This window comes from Anolis carolinensis, chromosome 5 (genome assembly GCF_035594765.1).
Source record: "Anolis carolinensis isolate JA03-04 chromosome 5, rAnoCar3.1.pri, whole genome shotgun sequence".
In the NCBI taxonomy this organism is placed as follows: Eukaryota; Metazoa; Chordata; class Lepidosauria; order Squamata; family Dactyloidae; genus Anolis; species Anolis carolinensis.
In genome coordinates, this window is record NC_085845.1 from 188035300 (window position 1) to 188060481 (window position 25182).

Consider the following 25182-nt stretch of genomic DNA (forward strand, 5'->3'; position numbering starts at 1 on the left):
CAATGGGGCTGGAATTGGTGTTCCCCACTGTGAGCGTGGCAAAGTTCTCAGGTTGTAGCAGTTGGGATTCAAAGGTCTCCTTGCGTCCTGCAGCGTATTCCGGTTTACGTGACAGGGCGTCTGCTTGCTTGGTTTGAGCTGGGGTCACATAATGGATCTGGAAGTTGAAACGTTCAAAGAATAAAGCCCAACGTTGCTGCCTCTGATTTAGTTTGCGGGCAGTTCTTAGATGTTCTAGATTACGATGATCAGTGTGGACTTCAATGGGGAATTTGGCCCCTTCTAGCCAATGTCTCCAAGTTTCAAAGGCTGCCTTTATGGCCAGTAGTTCTTTTTCCCAAATGGTGTAATTCCTCTCTGGTGTGGTTAGTTGACGAGAATAAAAGGCACAGGGATGGAGGTGATCTCCCACCGGTTGTAAGAGTACAGCCCCAATAGCCACATCAGAGGCGTCCGCTTGCACCACAAAAGGGGTTCCAGGATTTGGGTGCTGTAGAATTGGCTGGGAGGTGAATAGTTTCTTCAGTTGCTGGAACCCTTTCTCTGCTTGATCAGTCCAGCGGAAAGGCTGCTTTCCACGGATGCAGCTAGTGATGGGGTCGGACCAGCGGGCAAAATCTGGAATGAACTTGCGGTAGTAGTTCGCGAACCCCAAGAAACGCTGCACCTCTTTCTTGTTAGTTGGCGCCCGCCATTCCAATACTGCTGAAACTTTGGCTGGATCCATGGAAAGCCCTAGAGGCGAGATGCGGTAGCCAAGGAAATCTACCTCTTGTAGATCAAAAGCGCATTTTTCTAGCTTGGCATAAAGTCCATGATCCCGCAGTCGCTGCAACACCATTTTGACGTGGTTCTCATGTTCTGATTGTGATCTGGAAAACACCAAAAAATCGTCCAGGTAGATTATCAAGAATCTGTCTAGATAGTCCTGAAAAATATCGTTGACAAAATGCTGGAACGTTGCGGGAGCTCCGCATAAACCGAAATTCATAACTCGGGACTCGAATAATCCGAATTTAGTCTGGAAGGCGGTCTTCCACTCGTCCCCTTCTCTGATGCGAACTAGATTATAAGCCCCCCGAAGATCCAGCTTGGTGTAGACCTTGGCTCCTCGAAGTCGGTCCAGTAGATCCGAGATTAAGGGCAGGGGATAGCTGTTCCGCTTGGTGATATTGTTCAATGCTCTGTAGTCCACCACCAAGCGTAATTCCCCTGACTTCTTCTTCACAAACATCACTGGGGAGGCGGCTGGGGATTGAGAGGGTCTGATGAACCCCTTGCGAAGGTTTGTCTCTAAGAATTCCCTGAGAGCTTCTTGCTCTGGTTCAGTCAGGGAGTAGAGATGCCCTCGCGGGATCGGGGCCCCCTCCACCAAGTCAATGGCACAGTCATAAGGTCTATGTGGGGGTAATTTTTCGGCTTCTTTCTCATTGAATACATCCCAATACTCGGAGTACTTCTTTGGCAAGGTGATGATGGGCTCGGAGTCTGTGGCATGGCATACCTTGGCTACGAGGCAATGGTTTTGGCAGTACGGTGAAGCAAACTGCAGTTCTCTGTTGGACCAGGAGATGCTAGGGTCGTGGAGTGTCAGCCATGGAATTCCCAAAATCACAGGGAAATGGGGAACCTCGGTAACAAAGAAGGAAATCTCTTCCATATGTTCCCTTATCCACATCCTGGTGGGTTCCGACCACTGGCTTACGGGGCCCGTCTTGAGGGGACGGCCGTCTATGGCTTGCACCACACGGGCATTCTTGAAATCATGATATTGTAATCCCAGAGAGTCGGCATACTCTCTATCGATGAAATTGTTGGTAGCTCCAGAGTCTATCATGGCGTGGATCATGACGGGTCCCCTTTTTGCTGACCATAATGTGACCACGAGAAGGAACAGGACCCCGGTTGGCGGCTCTTGGATGGATTTTTTGACCGGGTTGGCGAGCCTCTCTACACCCGGTCGTTGGCTTCCCCCGCCGGCTGTGTGCCAGTCGGCTCAGACGCCTTCGACTCCGTGGAGGACGCCGCCGCAAGACGGGCGGCAGGCTTCCCTTTGGCTGGGCACTCTCTGGCGAAGTGGCCCCCGTTCCCGCAGTACCAGCAGAGGTTCAAGCGTTGACGACGGGCCTTCTCGGCGGCATCTAGTCTGGGACGTACATTGCCCAACTGCATCGGCACCTCCTCGCCTCCTCTGGGGTATGGGGTTGGCGGCGGGGGTCTCCACACCGGACGTGGCTGAACACTGGCGGGAGCGGGGGGTTTTGCCCCGGCTCTACCGCCCTGGCCTCGAACCCATTGTTTCCTGTTGGCAATCATGACTTCAGCCCGTAAACATTGATCAATGAGTGCCTCGAGGGAATGGGGAGGATCCACCTTGGAGATTTCTTCCAGCATTTCAATGTTGAGACCCTCCCGAAATTGTCCTCTGAGGGCTACATCGTTCCAGCCGGTGTTGTGGGCCAGCACGCGGAACTCGGCTATGTACTGAGACATGGGTCTGTCTCCTTGAAGGAGGCGCCGGAGTTTGTGACCGGCTGCCTCCAAATTGTCCTCGATTCCCCAGGTCTCCTTAAGGTGATCCAAGAAGCGTTGTGCTGAACTTAGGTGGGGGGAGGCTTGATCAAACAGGGCCGTCGCCCAGCTAGCCGCTGGTCCGTCCAGAAGACTGTAGACCCACGCCACCTTGATGTCTTCTTGGGGAAACTCGGCATCACGGGCCTCTAGATAAGCTTGACATTGGCGGCGGAAAACATGAACCTTAGCAGCTTCTCCAGAAAACTTGGTAGGCAACGCCATGGCCGGGAGGCGAACTCCGCGCTCCCTCAACCCTTTTATTTCTCCATCCTGCGCGTTGAGTCTGTCACGGATGCGGTCCACTTCGTCCTTGCTGATGGTGTAGCTGAGCGGCTGTCCAGCCGGCGCGGCTCCGGTAGACATCCTGGCCTCGGTTAGTTGGTGCTTATGGGGCGCGGAGTCAAACTGTCACGACCCAGGCGGCAGAGGCACCAATAACCATACACAGAGGCCAGAATCTAACTAATATCTTTATTGAAGGAATATATAAAGTTAATAAAAACAAGTATAGAAAATAGTCCAGAATTAGACCCTTCAGGAAAGGTCAGAATTAGTCCAAAAAAGCAATGTCCAATAAGAAATATTAAGGTCCAAAGTTGTAATCCAATAACCGAAACACTCACTTTGCCAAGCAAAGTGAGGGGAGATGACAAGGTCCTTAGTCCATAAAACTTGAGCGTGGCTAGGAAATAACTTGATACTTGAAACAAGGCTTGAACGTGGAACAAGGTAACTAAGAACAAGAACAAGGTCCGTGGAATAACTTGGTAAAATCCGTGAACCAAGGCAAGGATTAGTCCTGGGAAACAAGGCAAAGTCCGTAGGTAAACAAAGGCTGGGAAGCAAGGCGAAGGCTGGAAAGCAAGGCAAGGCTTGAGCTGAAGCGAGGCTTGAATCGGAGCGCGCTGTCCAGACACAACTCGCTCCGTAGGCTGACGAATTGACTCCGCGAAGTTGCTACGCGGGCAAAACACCTATATAGAGTCCAACTTTCTCACCAAAGCGGTTCTCTGGGAATCAGAAACGAAAGCTAAACTCTGAGACCAGATGTTAAACTCCTTAAAGATTCTCACGAGAACCAATGTTAATTGGCAACATTCTTAGCTGCTATCCTCGCACTCCTGCGCGAAGCTGAATCCAAACTTCTCTGTTGTTTACAAAACTCCCGGCGCAAGAACACGGGAGAAGTAGGCTCTGGGGTTGTTTGACATACTTCTGGGGCACAACTTTCTTGCAGGTGCAAGGTTTCCAGATCTGCCTGGGAAGGATCTGGCTGAGAGGAATCCAGTTCAGACTGGGAAGGTAAAAAACCCAAGTTTTCATCTTCATCAGGGATTACAATGTCCTGAGCAGGACTACAAGGCCCATGGTTCATCACATGAGCTCCTAGTAAATAAGCAGAACTAAAACAAGGAATTATAAAATACATTGTCAAAGGCTTTCATGGCCATAATTACAGGGTTGTTGTGAGTTTTCCGGGCTGTATGGCCATGTTCCAGAAGCATTCTCTCCTGACATTTCGACCACATCTATGGCAGGCATCCTCAGAGATTGTGAGACACGTTGGAAAAATGAAGCAAAGAAGCTTTATATATCTGTGGAAGGTCCAGGGTGGGAGAAAGAACTCTTTGTCTGTTGAAGGACAGTGTGAATGTTATAATTAATCACCTTGATTAGCATTAATGGCTTTGATGATGGTTCCATTAATCCCCTCTAAAGATTACCTTTCTACTATACAGACTCTACAGAATTCTCCACTAACATCTTCGAACAAAGGAATCCCCCAGGCAGGAAGAAGCAAGGACATGAAGCTGGCAAGGCCATTAATGCTAATCAAGGTGATTAATTACAAAATTCACATTGTCCTCCAACATACAAGAATTCTTTCTCCTACCCTGGACCTTCCATAGATATATAAATCTTCCTTGCTTAGTTTTTCTAATATACCTCACAACCTCTGAGGATGCCTGCCATGGTTGTGGGCGAAACGTCAGGAGAGACTGTTTCTGGAACATGGCCATACAACCCAGAAAACTCACAACCACCCAATTAGAAAATATATTTGGCTAACTCACAGACCTACTATCTAGTCCAGGTAAAATACTAACCTGGAAAAGATATTCAGATATATTTTAACATTTTTTAACAGAAAACACAACACTGGCAGTTATGTTTTACATAAATACTGAGAATTGAATGAACTACATTAAATTAGCCAGACTGGAATAGGGCAGATCTTGATCTAAGTTCAGCAGTTATTATATTGTTAAAATTTAACCAGAGCATTCTTCCTTCCCTATATATAGAGTTTCCAAAATTGGATAGGTGTCATTGATGATGGTTCCATTAATCCCCTCTAAAGATTACCTTCCTACTATACAGACTCTACAGAATTCTGCACATGTCTTTTTATTACCTGGCATGTTTGAATTTTATATTTTGATCCTTGCTATTATAACTCCTAACATTTGTTATTAAGAAGTTACTTATTTTGATTTGATTTGATTTGATTTCCTTTTTGTTTTTATTTGCACAATATCTGATTTTACATCAGTTAAGGATGGAGTTTGTTCCGTATTGTTTGAAATCCTATTGCACATATTCCTGTTGAATATGAGAATGAACTTTAATGTACATCGATTTGTCCCATCAAAATATTTTTGCTGCTTGAAGCTTTTGGTATGAAACAATCCCCTACTAATCCTCAGCAGACAATTACTAATTTGCTATGGAGCAAATTGCAAAGTTTTCCTCTTCCTGAGCAATGCAAAATTATTTGATGAGCAACTTCCTTTACACTCCACACCATAGAAGATATATTGCTTTGCTCACTGTTAGTGAGCCATGTCAAATCTGCCTTTCATTACTATATACTGTGTCATTCTGGACCATGTGACCTGAAAATATGAATACAGGGTGAAGAGGATAAAAATTATTCATAACCTCCAGATTACAGTAGTTTCTGATTTCATACCAAATTCAAGTATCATGTGGGTAGCAGCTCTGAAGCAATAGGGCTAATTAGTTTTTAGTAGAAAATGAAAAACTGCTGCATTAAAATTGTAGCTTTATTTTTGTTCTATATTGAAAGTGAACCTTTCTTGGCTTGAGTTACTATGTCATGAAAGGTGATGGATGCACTGAATAGGAACACTCTGTGAAGTCCACCTGGGACTTTGCCAAACAGGCCCGATTTCACTGGGAAGCACTTAATTGCCATTCAAGCAAAAGGGAAGAACAGAAAATACAAAGATATCTTGTTAAGGAATGTGTGTGTGTGAGGGAGGGAAGAAGAGGTGTGTGTCTGGACTTCTTTTTTCATATAACAGAAAACAGAATAAAATAACATCTCCCAAAAATGCAGGAACATGTCTATAGTTCATCTTTCTCATGAAGCTAAGACGGTTACCTAATTGTGTTATTTAGTAATATACTGGTATTACTTTACTTCTTACAAGGAAACCTTTCAGCAGCAATCCTTATTTGTGTAACTTCTGTAGGGAATTGAATTCAATTGCTATAACACTAAGTATGAAAACTGGAGATGATGAATGCAAAGAAACATTTATAGTTGCCAATAGTAGTTAATCACCTCACTGTGGTTCCCATCAACTTCACATAATATCTGGAAGCTATTTGTTCAATCAATGTTTTGATATAAACTAAAATAGATACTTAATTAAAACTTTTGACACTTCAGCCTTAATTTGAGAAATATAATGACTATTGTAGTGCCCATGTTTTTGCGGGACCAGTATCCATGGTTCCATTTCTCCACATCTGATAAAAACGTCCTTTTTTACGCTTTTTCTCCAGTGCAACTCTGTGGTATTCTTGGGCCAGAAGTCCTTCATTTTAATAGTGATCACTACTATCCCTAGTTTTGTTTTCTATGCCAAGTCCAGGAATGTGGATTCAAGAGTCATACTGTAATCCAAAATGCTGAAAATAGTTTGATGATCTATTGATCATTCTTTATAACTGAATGCTGCAATACATAAAAGATTCTTGAAAAACTAGATATTCATAAGTGCAAAAACAAAACAGATTTTAAAAATCCTTAAAACTTTATCCCATCAACCTCTGAGTTGTAAGGCTGCTCTGAGTCCCCTTCGGGGTGAGAGAGACAGGGTATAAATACTGTAAATAATAATAATAAATAACCTGTTTTATCGCAATCACATTCTTTAAGCCAACAGAAACATACTCTTTTTCAAATGATCTCTTTGACTCCATGGTGCTATTGTGTGATGCTGGCACTTTATTAATGCAAATTCCCATAATCAGTTTTCAACCCGTCTCGCTTTCTACTCTTGTTTGCCTTACACAGTACATGTGTACAGATTTTTTCCTCCTATTTAGCCACAACTTTGTAGTTGCACAGTTTCTGCATTTTCCACCGCATAGCAATATTTTGCAGTGGAAGGAACTTGTTGCAAAGGTAAGAACAAGAGAACAACAGTGAAATTGGATGCATTCAGGGATTTTTTCCCCATCAATGAAAAAAGATCATGTAATCCTGATTCAAGTACAATGTAACTACGGGACAGCCACAATGTTGAATTGTAAGCGCTATCAACAGACACTTTTATCCTGCCAAAATTGCTCTTTAGCAGGCTCATGTGATAGAGTCCTAACTGTCAATTATAACAGAAGCCTAGAAAATAATCTGTAGGGGCTAGTCTATATTGACTTAGACGTGGATATGATTCATATCTGGCTAAGAGGCTATCTAAAAACTCAATCTACGAATCAGATAAAGGGTTCGGCGTTTGGATGCTCATAAAATATCACAACCCTTTGTAATAGGAATTTAAATGAACACAGCATTCTATATTAAGAACAACTCAGTTTTTCAAATTATTCTGCCAGCCTCTATGAAAATTAACTAGATAACTTTTGAAAGGATAAAAATAACATTAATGTGCACTTGTGACATATCCTCCAAAAATACCTTCACCTTCCATCACTGCTAACACGCCCATTGTTAAATAAACAAACAACCTTAAAAATTCCCAGCATTTTATATCAATTTTGAACTATTTGAAGAATAACATTTTCTCCTTGGAGAGTGCAGCATTGTTCTACTGATGGACCTACAAGGAGCATTAATAGCTTCTGACCCTCAGTTCAGACTGCTCCTGAAGCAAGTGTCCCACTCCAGGATAAGGAAGGTTCCCCTCTTCTATGTGTTATAGCACATGCATCCTCAAGGCAAAGCCTAGTGAATTAACTTTTCTCAGAATCAAGGTCTTTTGTCATTAGATATGCTTTATAAATTTATTTTTTGTTAATTTGGGTGTAAGATGACTCAATTTGCATTTTCCAAACTAATATATAACTTACAATTCTGTCTTTCTTCAGTGTTTGCATTTCTCTGGAATTTCCATACAGTTCTTGTCTAAAAAAATGCACAGAAAATGCACATATAAGGATAAAATACATTTAGAAATAAAAGATGGTTACAGATGCATAATAGTCACACCCTTCCCTTTTTTAAAAAAAGAGGGGTGTGTGACTATTATGGTGTGAAATATAGGAGACCTTCAGGCTGGTAGCCAAAGGAGAACCTGTAGGCCTCGCCCACTTACACAGCAGCCAGCCAAGGAAAGTCTCCTAGCTCTTATGTCTTCACCCAGCTGCATTCCTGCCCCTCGGAGCTACAGGAGCTGCTGCAATGGGCAGATGCAAAGGGGTGTGCCTATTGTGCAAGGAATCCTTACATCCCAAAACTGGGACCCCAAAAAGGGGTGTGGGGCCTCTATACAACTATTATGCGATTAAATATGGTATTTTTGAGAGAGAAAAGATTTAAAAATATATTTAATATTAATGTACATGCCCACTTTAACAATGCAGAAAAAGTTTATTACTAGACACATTATGATGCTAACATGGGTCAAAAACAGACTGATCTGTATTGCTATAATCCATCTACTATTTGGATATAATATATGGTACTTCTCCTTCTGAGAAAAACATTAAACAAATTAATACTTTTTTAAAAAGTCTGTAACAGATCCAAGAACTCTTTTCCAGAAGTTTCCTTATGAAAAAAACACTTTAAGAACTTGAGTTCCAATTTCAACATAGACATTTTTCAGTCTGCAAACTGGGGTAAATCAATACTAGGGAATATCTAGTTATCTTGTATATTAGTGCTTTTATGACTGTGTTTATTGTGTATATTTGGAAGTAATTTTGTGTATGCATGTGGTAAGTCGGTTTGTGTGTCACTAATGTGTGAAAGATGAATATATGGTTTTAGATCATTTTTCTTTAACGTGTGTTGCAGGGTTTCAGAGCATAAGCACCCATTTACTTGGTCACATATTCATATATGCAGGTGTATCTCTTAGGGCTTGTGCACACTCTGGCCAGAATCCAGTTGGTGCATTACACTGGAATAACCATGTTGATATAAGTGGTAGCAGTAGGAGAAAAATGACCACCGAGCAGTCACCAAAAAGGAAGCAAAGTATTTTAGAGATAGGCTGCCACGCGCCATTACTTTTGTCCACCTTCCGTCACATCTTTTTACGAACTTGGAAAAATGCAGCACCTAGAATATCATACCAACAGGGTTCTTGCCATTGACCGAGATCCTCTATAAACCTGATGAAGCATAAAGGTCTTCCAGTATAGTATGCACCATTTCAGAAACAAGAGAGAGAGGATGGGGGTGACTAACTGGCAAAGGCCGGAAGTTTTTCATGCTTCAGTACAGGCCAATTAGTGCCTGTATTGGGTAAAGGAGCCATGTTGTGTCTGGATACTGTCTGGCAGCCATTGCACTGTATCAAATGTTTAATATAAGGAAACAATGGATACTTCCTTAAGAGACATTGTGAAAATTAAGTCTGCTAATGTAATACTGCAGTGTAATCCCAAAAGGATTCTGGCTATTAACTTTTACCCCTTGGTTCATGTACCAAGTGGGTAATTGCTCTGTTTACCTCTAGGTAGCAGCAGGCTATCTATAAGCAGTGCTTAGAGCTAATTCTCTACAGGTAAGTGAGAACCCACTGGGGGGAACTTCAGCCTACATGAGCCAGGGAACATCCACCTTAGGTAGACAATGTGCGCACAAGCCTTAAAATATAATTAAACTTGTGTATGGATGCATACATCCAAGCACCTACATTTCTCAGCATGCATTTGCTTGTCTTAGGATTGGGAATGTACATGTATGCACGCTTTCTGCATATGCATGTATATTAGCATGACTCTGATTTTGTGCCTGGAGGGGTCAGGGTGTGTATACATGGGGCCACTTTTAAAGCTACGTTCACTTCATAGAGAACTCATAACCACAGTGTGCTAGTTAAGATAAGCCATTTTCAATGTGTAAATCTTGAGTCAGATAGAAATCATTATAGAGTATGCCATTTTGCTTGTACCTCTCATACGATGGTGATATATCTTATGCATGAATAACTTGACACATCTAACATTAGTTTAAAATCTAGGATTGAATTTTACAGAGAAAGCTATAGTATAGTTGTTACTATATTTAGTAAGTCAGCTTGTTTTCAAGCCTGCTTCAGTTTTTTCAATAACTTGCATACCAAGATTTACAGCCTTATTGTGTCCATGATTTCTTGGAAGTCCTACTGAACTCAGACTGACTTACTTCCAAGTATGAGTGCACCAGACTAAATAGACTCCTTAGCATGAGTGATGTAACTGTGTTCCCAGAGCTAAAGCAGTTCTTGACAGTTTAGCCTGTGGTCTCTTGTTTTACTTTACTACCCTGCATCTGATCACATCCAGCCACTTCTTCAAGTTTAAAATCAGCAAAATCTGTTTTGTACCTGCTCACTGTCATTGAATGATAGCATAAATATAAGATGTTCAGAAAAACAAAAAAGATAAAATATATATTTGAAATAAAATTTGATCTCTGGAGTTCTAATATTTTGTCAAACTAACAAAAAGCAATACCAACAACTATACAAAAACAGTATATGATTTTAGATGCTTGTATAATCTGTACATGCACTTATAGTTGGGACCATCTGTGACTCTAATTCTATATGGTCTTTGGAAATACCGTTGTAAATTTCTGACTCCCAAATCAGCCTCAAGTGTATATGAAATCCCTTTGTTTATTAATCAGAGGTATTTCCCTCTTTTCATGAATTAACAGAAATTGTTTGGAAATGCTATGGAGAGAAATAGTATGAAAACCAAAAAATTGGCTAAAATTATGTTCCTTTCCATTTTCATGAGTATTTATGATAAATTAAGAAAGGAAGTTTCTACCTCTAATAATTTCTAAATAGCTATGCTATGTAGTAAACAGTGTAGGAATAAAGTGTTTAGTCCCAAAAGGATTCTGGCTATTATCTTTTACCCCTTGGTTCATGTACCAAGTGGGTAATTGCTCTGTTTAACTCCATTCAAGGGTTATAGATTCAATTTTGTTTTTTTAAATGCAATCTCTCAACAATAGTAGTATAGAACTTTAAAGATGGTACTTCAAAATCTCCAAGAAGGGGCCTGGTCATATTTGTGGTGTTAACAAAGAGACTAGATATGATAAGATTGCATCTAACATACTGATAGTAATTGAAAATAATTTTCTGTATTGATAGCATTGGTTTCCTTAAGACCATGATGTAGTTTGATAAATTGGAACTATTTTTCCTAATTAACTGGATTCATTTTGATAAAGTAGATATTTGTGATTAATGAGGGCACTCTCTATCTTTATGGAGCAGAAGACAGCCTTCAGAATGCTTACAGAATTGTTTCATTATTTACAAAGACACATACAAAAATAAAATCTTAAGCACATTTAAAAATATTTACAGCTATGATAAGGATTGTGGATCTTTATAATGTTATATAGTTTTGTTGTCTAAAAAGCAAGTGAGGGGCATTTGGCCTACTTTTGCATGGCTTACAATGTTTATTTGTTCTGTCTGTGTTTTTATCAAAGTACCTTGAAAGAGATATTTCACATGTATGAATGCTCATGAGTACATCCAAAGGTCATTACAGCACTGACTGTCTGGAGTTATTAAGAGGATGTTCTTATTTTACCATGACAATGTTTATATTCGAGTACGCTTGTGTGCTGAGTGTAGTAAAGAAATGAATGTTATCATCTAGCATACATTTTTAGTGAAATACGTGAAATATTGTATGTCAGACACAGTTATCTATGATGCAGAAAAGTGCCAGAACTTCATCTGGAGATGACCAAGTTTATTATTTGCATGAATAAAGTACTGGAATGATTAGGGAGAGGAAAAGGAAATATTGGAGAATCTCCCAAATTTCCCATTGAAACTCTTAACATGGCCAATTCTCACAGCCAAGTCTACTCAGGCTGTTTCTTAAATATTTAAAAATGTACTGGTTTCCCTCTAATTATAACAGAGGAGTGCTTTTGAAACTACTGTGATACTTTGAAGAACCAGTAGTGATTAGTGATTCATATAGTTCAGATTTTTTTAAAATCAATTTTTCTGCCATCTCTGGAGACACATCACTTGCAAAAAAATGTGTGTGACACTGGCCACCCATAGTTTCTTTACAGGTATCATGGTTTTCACAAACATGATACCTGTGAAGACAAAAGCTGAAAAATTTACTGCCAGTTGCATGTAGAATCTTAACAGTTGGAAAGATCCACAGGAGCCTTCTAGAGCTAGGTCAATCCTCTAACATGCAGGAATAAACCATCAAATCACACCTAAAATATACTCATACAACCTCTGTTTAAAGAACTCTTAAGTATACGGAAAGACTCTCATCGTCCAAGGCTATCTATTCCACTGTTGAACAGCTCTTGTAGTAAAAGGTTGAACCTAATGCTTAGATGGAAGCTTTCAAAAGTCTTCTGTCCTAATATTTATGAAAATGTAAAGTGTGAAGTGAAATTTCCTCATATGAGAACTCCTAATTCATTCTTGAAGTTTAACACTAGATGAGATTGTTTCCTGATGTAAATCACTATATCTAATATTTCACTTTCATGAATCATAAGAAACAGATGAGACTCTGCAGCAATTCTGGAAATTATACAAAATAGAAGGATTTTAGTCCTTTAAAATCAATCATGTAAAAAATACTGGCCATAATCGTACTGGGGAGTTTCAAATGCTTTAGCACTATAGTTACAGTGCCGCACAATGAATCCTGTCCCAATCCCCCCCTAATTCCCCCATTTTAAATAGCGAAAAAGAAGTATCAGTAGAGAGTGAAGCCTATACCTTGGCCTATTTATCAACTGATCAAAAGCACCTCTATCTTGCCTGGAATAAGTTTCCGTTTGTCCACCCTCACCCACCCCCCAAGTCTATTGCAGACACAACAACTGCTTCCTAGGATTTACCTGGCAGGAAGTAGCTGAATGTCATCATACTGCCCCTCAAAGATATCTAAATATCTCCATGTGCTTTGATATGTATGTTAAATAGCATAGGAAATTAAAAAGGAACCCCGAGGGACACCACAGGCTAATAAAGTTGAAATTGCTCCTCCAGTGCTGCCTTCATTAAACACATCCTCCAACTTCAATTTCAGTTACATAAAACGGAATTGCATCTTGGTATAAAGTGCCATTAGTTCTGTGCACCATTTTCTCTCTATGTGTTTAATAAGCTATGATGCATGAGAAGCTAACACCAGTGGTCATAGGGTGATTCTCAGCCCCCCAAGGATTCTCTCCGCATCTTCATATTGTACACATTAAAAAGTGTTCATTGCAAGTAGAGAAATGGAGCTTGTACTAACTATGGCATCCAAGCCAACATAAATACATAGTGTTATACAAATTGGTCAAAAGAATCTGGAAAATAATGCATATTTTCTTCAACCTGGGATTACATTATCTGGTAAAAGTCTAAAGATGCAATGATGGTGGTGAAAAACCATTCCTCCACTACCATCACCTCCATGAAGTAGGTTTTCAAATTTATTCTAGACAACGTCTGCATTTTCTTCCAGTGTTGCCCTATATTCCTTTTTTGCTACAATGGATTCCTAAAAGGCTCACTGTGAACAGTTCACACACTCCTTTCAGATCCCCTTCAAATGCTTATTTTCCTTGACATCTTGGGACCCTTACTATACATCTGTTATAACATGTTACTATATATCTGTTACTATATATTTATACGAAGTGAAAACACCAGGTCCCAACATATTATTATAACTACTCTGAAGGAAATACAATTGAAATACTGTACACTAGACATATGCGCGAACTTCGTTCTTATCGTTTCTTCTGTGTCTTTTGTGTCTTTCATTTATTTGGAAGCATGAAACAGAAAGCCCCCCTCACTGCACGAAACTCAGCTCGACACAAAAGCCTGCTTTTGTGTGGATCCGAAATTTTATGTGTGCGCACTTCTTCTCTTTCTCCTCCCTCCTTCCCTTGCACCCACAATGCCCCGCATTCACTCACAGGAGTCACAGCCGGGCAGCCCCGCATTTGGACTTCAGCATCATGGTGGAAGGAACCACCTCCCCTCCCTCCTTTCCAGGTGTATGTGTGGGAATGTGTGACTGTGCCAGCACTCGGCTGCAGCCAGGCATTGAGAGGCAAGTGTGCATTTTCCAGGCCTGCCTGCGGTCCGCCATACACACACTTTATTTCCAGGGGGAGTTTGAGTGTGGCGTGGGGCATGTAGGCAGGCCTGGAAAGCTTGTGCGTGCCTCTCAGTGCCTGCCTGCAGCCGAGTACCTGCACAGTCACACATGCCCCGCCACCCACCACACTCTTGTCATGTTCCTTCAAGTTGCTTCTAACTTTGTGGTCCTACAGCGAACCTATCAGAGAGTTTTCTGAGGCTGAGAGTATATGACTAGCTCAATGTTACCTAGTGGATTTACATGATTGATGGGGGGGGGTCAAACCCTCATCTCTATAATCATAGTCTATACTTAAACCACTACCCCATAGTGACTCTCAAATATTTCATACCACAGTCATGATCAACATTACATGACGTCATTTATATAAAATTAAAGAATTTCATAGTCCTTTGCCCAAGTAAAGCAGATATGTGTTGCACACAGGTCAGAGAAGAATAGCCAAACCCACAGTTTAAGTGAAGTGGCATACAGGGCAAGTAGCTTCTCCTCTTACCTACGTGACATGTGTGTCTTTCACTAGGCAAAGGAAGGGAGAAACTGTGCAAAATAGAAACAAACATGTGACACACTTATCTTTCGATAGCCTCCCTGATTATCACCTGAGGACGGGGCTCTAGCCCAAGGTTCAGGAGATGGGGGCTGACATCACAAGCTCACAAACTGTGAGTGCAAGACCCATGAAAATGGAAGGACAACTGTAATTACTTCTGCCCTTGGAATTGAAAAGATACATATAAACAGAATGTTACTTTTCTTATGAACACTGAATCTTTATTCAAATCCATATATCACTTTTATGAGTGAGGAACTGTGATAACTAGTGCTTTGATACCCATCACATCAATGAGTCTCATCACTGATTGCTTCATATGCACAACCATAGCATCACTGTCAGACCGAGAAAGGGTGTGTAAAGCACTGTATTTATTCTTTCTCTTGGCCATTGGAGCTGCTACTATCAGGGCTGTTATGCCTATACAGTTAGATGTATCCTTGTACATAAAATCAGATCTGAATGCCTCTATCTTCTGGTACATGCTACATAGCACACTATAACAAAAAGTGATCCGCATCAACAAAAATAATTTAATTAAGCATTGCTGTTTCTGAAAAGAATAATATTGTAAAAGTGCAAACCTATCCTTAGTGGAATCACTTGTGCTTCAGGGCTAATTTGCATAAAATATACCACATACTTGGTATGATGTAATTTGGTAGAGTTTAGTTTACAGTAAAATGGACACATTCACTTTGTGCACTGACTCAGACATGTTTGTTATAACTAAGACTTGTTTACATCTTTTCTCCCCTTTATTTTTTGCCATATTCTGCCCTTTCTCTTAACTGAAGGAATCTTGCCTTTCTCTCTTTCTGAAAAATGATGTACCCCTTCCTAGTTCACTGATCTTATATCTAATAGGGCAGTGATCTAGTACTGCAAATGTATACTATTTTGACAGAGAATGCTGAAGCAAGTCATTGTGCTTCTCACGTGTTTTCCTATTAATTTTTGCGATATAACTGTTGGACATGAATCTACTAGTTTTGCCTGCATATCAAGCATATAATATGGCACTGTCAATAAAATATGACAGTATGGATTGCCTCAGTTCAGTGCTTTAGTCAGTCAAGCCAGCTATGCATTATACAATACTCAATTCTGTTTCTCTTCTACTTGGTCTTCTATTTCATTCTTTTCATAAAGCCAGTCACCGCACTGTAGCTGCTGTGCACACTTTGCATTAACTGGATTGTTTTGAGGATCAGCCACTTAAGATAATTCTTTTTTCAAAAATACATATTTATTTTTGTATTTTATAAGCTTTGAGATGAACAACAGTAAGAGGAGGCAGAAAAAAGAACTTAATATCAATTGTGTACAAGCAAAACTGATGAGAAGATGATAATTCTATCTAACAACATTCTATCTTAGAGGAATCAATAATATAACAAAATATCATGAAATCCCCCCAAAACAAATTCTAAGTAATAACTTATTGATATAAACTGGGAAACCTACCTCAAATGATATGTGCTAGGTAGAATGTTTTATTCTAGGCTGGAACTGGACTGTCGTTCAGATTCAATGCCAGGTCTATAGAGTTTGCTAAAATGGCACAACTACTATTTTAACTAAAGCCATCAAGTATTTGATTTATGTCACCAGTGAGACTATGATTTACAGTGTATTTGATTAAAACCATATCCATTTGTATGTGATACATGTATAAATCATAACTTGCATTTATTGTCTATGAACTAAGAACCACTATCTCATCTCAGGAAAAATCATGTATGTATTTATGTGCAAAATAGCACTTGAAAGAAGACAAATGGCATGGGTGACTTTTTAAAAGGTTTAGATAAATTCACAGATAAATCTAACAATGGTTATCAAATGTAAAAACACACACAAAGAAACGGGGGTAACATATAACTTGATTACTGCCAGATTCAAAACTTGCTTTTATGTTTTCCAGGCATTTTTGATCGGCCACACTTAAAGAACTAGAATGGGAAAATGGTGTGGCTGAACAAAGAGGCAATATCCAAAGGAGCACTTTGGGCAGGGAAAGTATGGTCCACAAGCTGTATGCACTCACTAAAGACTTTTTTTAATTACCCCGTACCCCAAAAGCCGTGCTCTAGGAGAAGAAGTCTAGGAATACATTCCTCACTCCCACATATGTCTATGAAAAATCCAAATTTGCAACCAACAATGCCAGTAGTTGGTGAGAACTGGGTCATGTGACCTGTCTAAGAAGCATGCTGGAGAGAATTGATCCCTTAGTTTGATACAGCTGCCTATCTCTGACTTAAAAGTATGCCAAGGGGATACCAGTTAGTGAGTGGTACAACTAATCATACATAAGAGGCATGATGTAATGTGTTTTATTTTAAAAAGTAGAAAAGATAGAATGTGGCTAGACAAAACAAGCCACAGTATTTTTTAAAATGCAGTCCCATACATAATTACTCATAAGTAAACTGCACTAAAATGTATAGGACTTACTTCCAGGTGCATATAGGATGTCAGGTAAACTAAGATAAAATATCAGTAATTGTTATAGTAGGTATTAAAGATACATGATATATCAGATATCAAACGCATGATCTATCAGAATAGGAAAAAAAATACTAATATTAATATTTTTATCACCACGACAGGCTTCTAAGAACAGAATACAAAGAGATAGGAAAACATACCGTAATTGTTTGATACTTCAGTATAAGTACCAAACTTAACCAAAATGCACCAATAACTTGCATTATACTTCAGTTTTACATATGCCATTGTATGCTTGGGGCATCCAAAAAGATGAAATCCATTTAAAATAGCACTAGGTACTAGGCCAATATAACTAGGTACAATAACTCTGAATTTTCTTCCTAGCATTATCACCTTATAATACTGGAAGGGACAATCACAAGCTCCTTCAGGTATTGTTGAACTAGAACTCCAAGCAGTCATATGCAGTACAGCCAATAGTTACAGTGTAACAACATTTGGAGGGCTATATTCCCATCCTTGTTCTGTAAGTTTCAGCAAGAGCTTAGTAGTCTGTAGTCGTTTAAAGACCAATACATATGTTTGACGTTTGTTATAATGCAGTTAGCAGAAACAGACCGAAAGATTATGCTTACACTTTTGGCTAAAATACTTTAAAGTCACATCACTGCTGACAACAAAGTACTACAGATGTCAGTCATGGCTTTCCTATGTCTAATACTTTGTTTAAAAACAGTGAATTGATTGATGATTAACATGTTCAATTCAGCACAGTCATCACTTTGTTATTTTCAACCCATGTCTCATTGGATTAGCATCCTATTCAGGATACAACAGATTGTCTGTATAAATGCCCGCCTTGGATTTAGCACTGATTTAGAGTGAACACAAATTTACAAATGCAACAGATAAAATGTCTGTCTAGAAGTCTGTGGAGCAAAGCAGAAACCAATGGCATATATACATTTCAGCTTCATTTGCTAACTAAAAGTTTAATGGGTACCAGCAACTGAAAGACCTTGTGCACATCCAGAGAGCTCCTGCATTTTAAAGTGGGGTGTCCAGATGACATCCCACAGAAAAGCGATTACATTCACCGCAGAGCAGGAAAACTCTGCCTTGTGATGAGATTATTTGTTACTGGGTTTGTTCTGCACCTTCCAAGAATGTGCGGGACAAACCCACTATGGCCGTTGTCTGGACTGGCCAATCAGAAGTCCTGGGACTTCTGAAGGAGCTGTCTGCACAGCCATCTCGCATTTTCCGGCCAAAATCAGACCCAGGAAATGCGAGAAGGCTCTAACCCCCCTCCTAAAACCTCTTTAAAAAGCGTTTAAAAAGAAAATTATGTATGGGGCCAACATTTCCTTTCTGCTGGCCCTCTCCTGGCGCTTAGTAATGATGCGCCAGGAGAAGGGGGGACATAAGCGATTTTCCTCCCCCCCCCCTTCTCCTGGCATGTCATTCCGAAGTGTCAGGAGAGTGCCAGCAGAAGGGAAATGTCAGCCCTGTAAGTAATTTTCTTTTAAAATGCTTTTTAAAGGTGTTTGGGGAGGGGTGGAGTTGTCTCCCTGTTTACCCGATAGGTACCAGGAGAAAATGTAGACAATGCCCGCAGAAAGCGCAGGCTTCTTTGGGGATGTGTGGACTACAGTCCACCATGACCCGGGTTTTTTATATATATTATCCTTGCTATGGAATATGGGGAGGTGGGGATGGATCTGAGAAAGGACAAGCTCCTGATAAGATTCTATATTACTCTGAACAGCCATTTAATAAGACTATTTCAAATAAAATGCACAAAGCTTGTCGTCTAAAAGGAGCATGTTTAAGACAACAGAAAACACAAGCTAGCAACTGTCATGCATCTTCGCAGTAGATCATAAATTGTCTATACCTATATATGGCAATGGATTAAAACTGGTCATAAATTGTCTATGTATTGGCAATGGATTAAAATTGATATCTGCCATAACTTTGGGTATGAATTTGCATTCTGCTGTATTCAGCAGGGGAATTCCAGCTTTTTGATAATGGTATAATTTGATCCATTGCATTCTATAGAATCACTGAGGTTTTTATTGTGTAATTCAGGTTCCTACCTCTCCTATCCCTTTCCTCCCCTCTTATGGTGTTTTGTTGTTCCTTGTGTTATCCAAGACATAGCCTACTGGGCCTCTTCATTGGAGATTTATTACAGCTTATTTCTGTCTACCTTTCTTTAAAGCCAGCTGAACATACCCAATGCTCTTCCTCTATGGTAAGATCTAATAGAACCCCTTCCCAGCTTCTGTGACACAGTCCTTGACCTCCTAGTACACTCCTTATTTTCTCTCAACCCTGACCACCCAGGTTTCTGTTTCCAAGCCTAGCCTAGTTATCTCTGCATGAAGCCACCATGTTGTCTATCCGTTTGTTGAGTCTGGTGTTCACATGAGCTGTTGATTATGCTGCACATGATCTGTATTTCTTGTGCCTCCTTGAGCTTTCCTTCAGTCAAGTTAAATGTTGTCCTACCTTCTAATGAATTCTTACCAAGAGAGAACTGGAATCCTTTTTAGATTTCTTGTTTGTTAAGTAATGAGCTATAGAATAATTAGATCAGCTTGCAAAATGAATTAAAATTACTAAAAGGCCCACATTCATATGCAAACAGGTTCTAGAGACTGACCCCCACATTACTCTAGACTGGACAGCTCCCTTCATGCAGCCAGTTTGCCAAAACTGGCATTCTCAACAAAAAAAACCCTATTTTGTTTCTGGTCACCAGTTCACCCAACTTACAATCCTGCATTTGCTATGCGCCCTGCTTGGTGCATTCTATCAAATCTACTACTGGGGGTGGAGTTACAGCCAAGACTAAGATAGTTGCCAGCTGTGAGCCTGTGTGCCTGCCTGCCTGCCTTCTGAGAAACATGTATCTTCTACTTGATTATGACCAAATGAAACTTATTCATCGCATCTGCATTTTAGGCTGTAATAACCCTGTGATATTATTGTTAATGAATTGGCTTGAAATTAACTGAAACCATTTACAGTTTCCAAAGGAAAAAGGAACTACAGACATTAAGTTAATCAGACGTGAAAGGCAGATTACATTCATATCTCTCCTTGACATTTTCCTCCACCTTATTCTAGTTTTGACTTCCCCTGGTTTTTTGTAAATTGTTGTAATTCTCAAAACGCAGACACATAGAGATTCTACCATCCTTATACATGTGGATATGATATAATGTCATATTGCATTGTTTTAATCCTGAAAAAAAATCAAGGTTCAATGACATTACTGTGATACGAATATCTGTTACTTAGTGGAAGACGTTTACTGACACTGAAGAAAATGGAATCCCAACAAGTCCACACTGCCCTTTGGACTTGTTTCCAAAGTCAATGTCCTGGGTAGGTTTTTTCACTTCAGACATTATATTTAAAATTCAATGTACTTTGTATATTAAAAGATATCCGGATTCTATGGAAGAAGACTTCTTTTGTGCCTGAACTTGTTAGGAAAGTCCAGCTCATCAAAATAAAAGTAAAATAGAGAGTGACCAAACCAAACAAAAAATATTATCATGTTGCAAAAGGTAGGTTTTTAAAATTTTGCAACTCAAAATAGATTGAATAAAATTAGCTATTATAATTGCTTAATGCACTGGTGTATAACACTGGATACATCATCCTTGGGATCTCAGTTTAACCGTCTGCCCTGAATATCAAGCTTTTTTTTTTTTTTTTTTGCAAAAGTGTGATTTCCAAAATCAACTATAGAGCATATTAAAAAAGTCAAAGCCTACTAACTTGTTCTGCAAACCTACTGAAAACAAACACACTCCATTGTAATGCAGATCTAATAGACATGAAAGGGAGGCAAAACATGGATCATGAGTATGAATGTATGTGAGTATGAATTCTAAAAATTATGTAAATACAAAACAGGGCTATAACAGAAAATATGTGTTCTGTGATTTCACCTCATAAAATATGTACAAGTGCTAATTCTGAGCTCTTAACAGGAAATCAAAAGGTCTGTTCTCTCCTGGTATACACAGTGGTGAGTAGCTAAGATTGGTGTCTGTGTGTGTGTTGTGTGTCTGTTGGGCAATCTGCACTGTTTCCTGGTCAGGTACTTCTTTATTATTTAATTTCAGACTTTTACGTTTTATTGCAATGGCCAAGGAAAAAACAGAATAAGAAGGAAAAGTGCTATTTCCTCCCGTGGCATCTGGTAGTTTTCTATAGCAATCTACAACTGAACAATATTTTAGAATACTAGAACCCTGGATCTTTGCTGGTAAATCCCAGCAATATTTGATATCTTAATTAATCCAGTGCCCCACCAGCAGCTTGCTTGACAAGAAATATCTTCACATAAGCAAAGACAAACTGGCTCAATCCCACTTGGTTAAAAACTGCTTGGCCTGGCATGAGGAATGGCCATCCTAATCTCAGGACATAGAGAATTTGATAGAAAAATAGAATACTAAGGGATAAGGATGGAGCAGTTAATACAGCAGAGGCCAGATTGGTCATGATGGTGGTGGGACTCTAAAGTAAGTAAAACTCTAGGGACGATTAAACAGTAGCATGTAGGCCAGAATAACTGTCCCTTCATGCTGTGGGAAATGCCCAAAGGTCATGGGAAATATAACCAAGAGAGTTAGAATGAGTGAGCATGTAGTACAAAGTTATAAAAACACAAGAAGTGGTGAGGTTGTCAGATCCTGGATCCTTCTCCATTGGCTTTCTCCCTTTTTTTCTTTTCTTTTCTTTTCTTTTCTTTTCTTTTCTTTTCTTTTCTTTTCTTTTCTTTTCTTTCTTTCTTTCTTTCTTTCTGTAGTACAGGCTTTATTGAAAGTGACCCTCTTTTCAAATACAAGCTTTGGAATTGCTGCTCTTCCTTAGACACAAGTAAACTCTAATACTTTATTATTACACATACAAACACACACACAAAGTATGATATGGCTTCCCAGTATAATTCATGCATCTACTATCATGTACACTAATTGCTTATTGCTATTTTGTTATGCCATGGGCTGCCTTGGGTCCCATGTTAGAAAAAAGTGTAGGGGAAAATTTTAGAAGTTACAAAATTCTACTCTTTATGACATGTTTATTTTGTGGGGACCTTTGTCTTGCCACTTCAGCCAAAGTTTTCAGATAATAGCAAAGTAAAACTGTTTCTGCTGGATTTCATTTAGCTAGATGCTTAGCTCCAAACTCTCAAATCTTGAGACAACATCAAAAGTATCAAGTCATGGGAATCCCACTAAGCATGAATTATTTTTTTGTTTTCCCACAAAGTCATGTTTAAATTCCTGTCAACATGTTTCCAAAAAACAAAACAAAAACAGATGGTCTTTGGAAATACCTTATCCTTTTTCCTGTACAAATACAATGTTTGAGAGAAGAATAGGACATAGTGGCATATGTACTCATTTAAATTAGTCAGAGACCTAAACATAAAATGCTCAGCTGATAATTTTTAAACACACTCCTCATTATGGATAGGTTATACATTCAGACCTGACCATTTGTGCTTCGCATAACTGCAATCACATTAACGATCATCCTACCAAAAGATAGTATCTATACAGGGTCCTCCTATGCCAGTGGTTTTCAACCTGTGGGTCCCCAGATGTTTTGGCCTTCAACTCCCAGAAATCCTAACGGCTGGTAAACTGGCTGGGATTTCTGGGAATTGTAGGCCAAAACACCTGGAGACCCACAGGTTGAAAACTACTTTCTATACGCTTTCTATCCTATGCTATCCTATGCCAAGCTACGCTTGCTTTAAAAGTCTGCTGTTCTGTCTTCCTGCTTCATAACTGACCAAACAGCAGTAGGAGATGTTTGCTTAGTTCAGACATATGAGCGTTTATGCAGTAGACATTCATACCTATGTAAAACATTGTGAAGTAGATTCCCAAGCCTAGTAATGCCAAAGTAAAACGGATTTCTCATGCTTAGCAGTCAGTTCATAGATCTTAGTCATAGGAATAGGAGAAACAGAGCCTCATATTTCCAGCAAGATTCTCAAGAATTATTTCTTAATAAACTTAGGGGTACCAAGATTTTGTATAATCAAGAATTCCTGAGAAATGAGGAAAGAAAAAACAGCTTTATCTTGAAGTCCTAGAAGACAATCAGATAAGTTCAATGTTCTTCTATCTGAACATCAAAAGTTAGTAGAGGATTAGTTGTCTGTAAGTCAGGGGAACAGTGCAGTGAGCTCTTCCTGTGAAATAGCATTTTCTGTGGCCCAGGGTCTGTGTTCCTCATCTGCTGTTGTAATTACTGCCCTCTGTGCCAATGGGTTCCAGAACGCAGAGGAAAACTCTCGCATCTCAATCACGTTTTTCCGACTCTTCCGTGTGATGCGTCTGGTGAAGCTCTTGAGCCGAGGGGAGGGCATCCGCACGCTACTGTGGACCTTCATCAAGTCCTTCCAGGTATTCCTTCATTCCTCTTTATTTGCCTTTGCCTTGGGACATGGGTGAAATTTGTGTCACCTCTACTCCCTGTTTGGCATTACACATTTATATAGGGATCTTCAGAAAGCCCCCAATAGCTCTCAACCTGGAGACTTGGTTTCCATGCACAAGTATATAAGGGATAGAGTGAAAGGTACCATTGAACAAGCTGGTTTTGTGAGACAGATTTTCTGATTTCTAAAATGTGTAAACTCTCAATGCAAAGTGCTAATACAATATTGTCACTATTAAACATGTGTTTATGGGCATTGAATGTTTGCCTTATGTGTGTTATAATGTGATCCGCCCTGAGTCCCCTTCGGGGTGAGAAGGGCAGAATATAAATACTGTAAATAAATAAATAAAATAAATAAACATGCATAGAAATAAAAAATAGCTATGCAACATTTCATAGTAATAATGTTTTATATTAAAGGTAATATCTTTTTCCCTCCTTCAGGTCGGTTTCTTGACCTGAGGAAAGATGTATATATGGCCCTGGTAGAAGTTAGCTTCAGTCCACAAAAAGCAAATGTCCAAACTTTCATGTTTCTAGCTTATCTTAAAGACAACCTAACTACGTTGCAAATACTAGCCCTAAATATATGAAGATGGTCAAATGACCATCTGGGATCACAACATGACTAAAGTAAACATGTCCTAATAGATGGCAAACTCACCAAAGAAGAAAAATGTATCTACTCATTTTACAACCCCAAACTCATGACCTCATAGTTCTTTTCTTCAGCAAACCATTTTTGATCTCAATCTAAGCTATTAAATCTGTTCTTCACAATGCCAAATCTATTTTTCTCCTCTTTCCTTTTTGCCCCCGGCCTCTTACTGTCATTGGCAGTTCCATCCTTCATTTTTAATTATGTGTGTGCATTTGTTTTTGTGTTACAATAATAATAAGTAAAGGTAAGGTTTCCCCCGACATTAAGTCTAATCATGTCCGACTCTGAGGGTTGGTGCTCATCTCCATTTCTAAACTGAAGAGCTGGCGTTGTCCGTAGACACCTCCAAGGTCACGTGGCCAGCATGATTGCATGGACCGCCGTTACCTTCCTGCCAGAGTGGTACCGATTGATCTACTCACATTTACATGTTTTTGAACTGCTAGGTTGGCAGAAGGTTGGGACTAACAGCGGGAGCTCACCCTGCTCCCCAGATTCAGCATGTTCAGCATGTTCAGTAGCTCAGATGTTTAACCCATTGCGCCATCGGGGGCACAATAATAATAATAGTAATAATAATAATAATAATAACAATAATAATAACAATAATAATTTATTATCTGCTGCTCCTCATGGCTCAAGATGGGTTACATATGTACATAAACGCATACACACAGACACAGACACATGCCTACCATAAAAAAGCAGAATAGCTGTAAGTGAGGAGTCAGCTATCAAGGAGAATGAAGGCAGTTCAGACAATCATTACACAATTTGTCATGATTTCTGTAATCAGTAAGAATAAGAAAATAGTAAACTTTATTGTCTAAATGGGTTA

The 25182-nt window shown here is 39.6% G+C and overlaps 1 protein-coding gene across 23 annotated transcripts in view; it reads left to right on the top strand.

The window, feature by feature from the left end:
* The window catches only part of cacna1c (calcium voltage-gated channel subunit alpha1 C), a 650264-nt gene that overhangs the window by 569489 nt on the left and 55593 nt on the right, over positions 1-25182 (top strand). For all 23 annotated transcript variants that reach the window (XM_062981179.1, XM_062981177.1, XM_062981163.1 and 20 more), the window contains 2 exons: positions 19422-19454; positions 23518-23646. In XM_062981179.1, the coding sequence (XP_062837249.1) occupies positions 19422-19454; positions 23518-23646 (162 nt within the window). The remainder of the gene's footprint in view (positions 1-19421; positions 19455-23517; positions 23647-25182) is intronic.